Raw genomic sequence first — 2734 nt, 5'->3', positions numbered from 1 at the left:
AAACAAACTCATTTATGGTAGTTATATATATATATATATATCATTGGAGTAGCTAATTATAAAACATATTTTCTAGGTAGCTATGCATAAACATCATAGCTTTGCCTTTGACTTTGGTCTTTAAATAAAAAAAATTGTTGATGCAAGATTCTAATCCTTTATTTGCAAGATCTCTATTTTCACCCCATCTAAAGGACTAGAATCTTTCTCTCTCAGCTCACTAAACTTGAGTAGTGTTGTCAATGATGTCAGTGTGGATCAAAACCAGAAAAAGAAAACAGAGATACATACACCTTGATTTCTCATTCTTGATAATCAAGTACATGAACCTTATTTGTGGATGAAGGAAATCTAAGAGAATTACATGCAAGTAGTCAATGTTAAGATAAACACATGCAATAAACCAAGTGCATATCTCATTCAACAAAGTGCGTCTCATGTAACAATACAATGTGTCAAGTGTGGACCCTACAACGGCTTGGACTTAGATCCTTATTTGGGCATATTTCACTAAAAATTTCTAGAAAAAGTCCTTGATTTTGTCATCAAGAACCATAGAACAAAGCAAATTATAAGCCTCTTGTGTAGGATGGTAACTGTCCCAGAATATATAGCTTGAAGGGTTTGAACATAAGTTTAAGCTGTAACTGTTACACAATATGCCTGCTTCCATTTCTCCTGTTCCACAACATCCTTCGTCTACTACTTCAAAGCCTAAACCATGCAACCAAGTACAATGAGAAATTAATCAGACATAAGGAAAAACACCAATCAAAGTAGTTTTTGAATGTAATGTCAACTAATTTCTTATACTTTGTGGTGAATATCATGTATTATTGGCATCTAAGCACTCACAATGGTATAACTGTCCAATAATATATGTATATATAATAAATATATTAAGCTACGTATAAAAGGTGAAAATGACAATGCTTGTCTCTGATTGTTACCATATTTATCAGGGTTTTGAATCATATGCATGAATGGGTTGTAAATATCAAGGTAGACAAGCTTAGCCTCTGGAAATTTATTTTCAAAGGCATCCATTTGAGATACTAGTTTGGAGTTGAAGACTATTGCAGCTTCGTTTTCTAAACCTGAACAGTGTCTATACATTCCTCCTCCAATTGTTCTCTGTGAGGGAACACACCCTATATATGGCATGCCAATTACTCCAATTCTTCTAGCTCCTAAACCATAAAGTTCCTGCATTATTTTAGGTAATAACTAATATTACTGGACAAAGAAAATGAAGTTATAAGAAACAACATTCTTATTCAAAACTCTATGAATCCATGTTTGTATAACAGAATACCTGAATGAAGTCTAAGGCATATGAAATCAATAAGTTAGTGTATGCTGGAATATCATATTGTGGTTTCCTAAATGGTGTTTGAGAATAAGTATTGGCAATGTCATCAGCCCCTATGCAAATAATGTATACACTCTTTGATATTATCATTTCCATTCTCATTTCTCCAACTGCTTCCTTTATCTTATTCTTGTACTCCTTGAACATGTTCAATTGATCTGATAATGATAACACTAACTTAAAACAAAAAAGTAAATTATAGTTAGTTTTAACATATGCATGCAATTGAAAATTCAAACTCAGTATTAGACATAGTTATTTACTGCTAATTGAGAAGTTAGAGGATCATATCCTGCACCACCAGAGGCAAAGCTTACACCTGTTAAGAGATCTTCAAGTTGTAAATTCGGATCAAGATAAGGTGGCAAAAGCTTCTTGACTCCAAATTTTGAAGCTGAACAAAAAAAAAAAATTGTTAAGAAACTTAAACAAAAAATGTGTTCATTTTGTTTTTTTCCCTACATATAAAATGTGGTATGCAACCGCAATTGCGACCTATTCTTTCTTTTTTTAAAAGGACAATTGCGGCCTATTCTTAAACCACAATTCATATCTATTATGTTTTAAATTGTGGTCTGCAATTGCGGGGACGTATATTAAGAAATTTGAGGTATCCACAACGGCATCACATTCACAACCTCAACTTCGATTGAATCAGTTGCATTTTCCTATAAAGGTTTCAACATAACCGTAACTGTAACCACAATTTAAAACCGTTGTAAAACATAATAAACAAACAAGTAGTATTTTTGTACCAATGATGTCTGAAGGGACTAAACCATTGCTAAACCTTCCTGTTGGTTGATTTCCACTACCAAAGTCTCTACCATAAGGTAGAAAGTTGCACTTGACATAAGTGCCAATGTAGTTGTTATTACCTGAGTCAACTATAGAGTCTCCAAACACAATGAGTGCTGGAATTGTTTCATTGTTTGGTAGATTCACAGCATTACCACAATGTAGAGAGATAAAGATTGTAGTAAGAGAGAAAAGATTAACAAGAGGTGATTGAAAAAGAAGATTTTGAAATAGAAATTTCATGTTTTTGTAGAATAATATGAAGGGCTTGTGACTACACTTGATTGGAACTTTATTTTAGTTTAGTGGTGTAAGCCTTTTATATACCTTCGCAAATTTTTTTTACTAGAGAAATATATTACATTTCTTTTGTGATAGCAACCTCATATATAGACTGATATATAGTTAATGAGGCATGCTGCAACAATAAAAAATACTTATTGAATTCATATAAAAGACTGATAGTGAGAGAAGCATGCATTATGGACTCTCCAATCTCCATTGTGTTAGGTTATGTAATTCTTTTAAAAAAGTTTCCCTGCCATATGAGTTTTCATGTGACAT

General features: G+C 32.5%; 1 protein-coding gene across 1 annotated transcript; it reads right to left on the bottom strand.

Annotated features, from left to right (window-relative positions):
• Nucleotides 1-415: 415 nt before the first annotated feature.
• On the bottom strand, nucleotides 416-2444 carry LOC11418762 (GDSL esterase/lipase EXL3). The gene is made up of 5 exons (XM_003612170.2): nucleotides 2128-2444; nucleotides 1636-1766; nucleotides 1316-1549; nucleotides 951-1206; nucleotides 416-714 (listed from the first exon to the last, which is right to left on the bottom strand). The coding sequence occupies exons 1-5, from the start codon at nucleotides 2411-2413 to the stop codon at nucleotides 521-523; spliced, it is 1101 nt and encodes a 366-aa protein (XP_003612218.1). The 5' UTR covers nucleotides 2414-2444; the 3' UTR covers nucleotides 416-520.
• Between the last annotated feature and the right edge of the window lie 290 nt (nucleotides 2445-2734).

The sequence above is a fragment of the Medicago truncatula genome, chromosome 5 (assembly GCF_003473485.1).
Source record: "Medicago truncatula cultivar Jemalong A17 chromosome 5, MtrunA17r5.0-ANR, whole genome shotgun sequence".
NCBI lineage: Eukaryota > Viridiplantae > Streptophyta > Magnoliopsida > Fabales > Fabaceae > Medicago > Medicago truncatula.
Note: the sequence above shows the minus strand (reverse complement) of the source record. Positions and strands in the feature narration are given on the sequence as shown.

Excerpts from the sequence above, each read along its gene's own strand:
- LOC11418762 (XM_003612170.2), bottom strand. The coding sequence starts at position 2,413 with ATGAAATTTCTATTTCAAAATCTTCTTTTTCAATCACCTCTTGTTAAT. Across the intron at positions 1,550-1,635 it reads CTCTAACTTCTCAATTAGCA|TTAGTGTTATCATTATCAGA; the intron begins GTAAATAACTAT and ends TTTTGTTTTAAG. Across the intron at positions 715-950 it reads TCAAAACCCTGATAAATATG|GCTTTGAAGTAGTAGACGAA; the intron begins GTAACAATCAGA and ends TGCATGGTTTAG.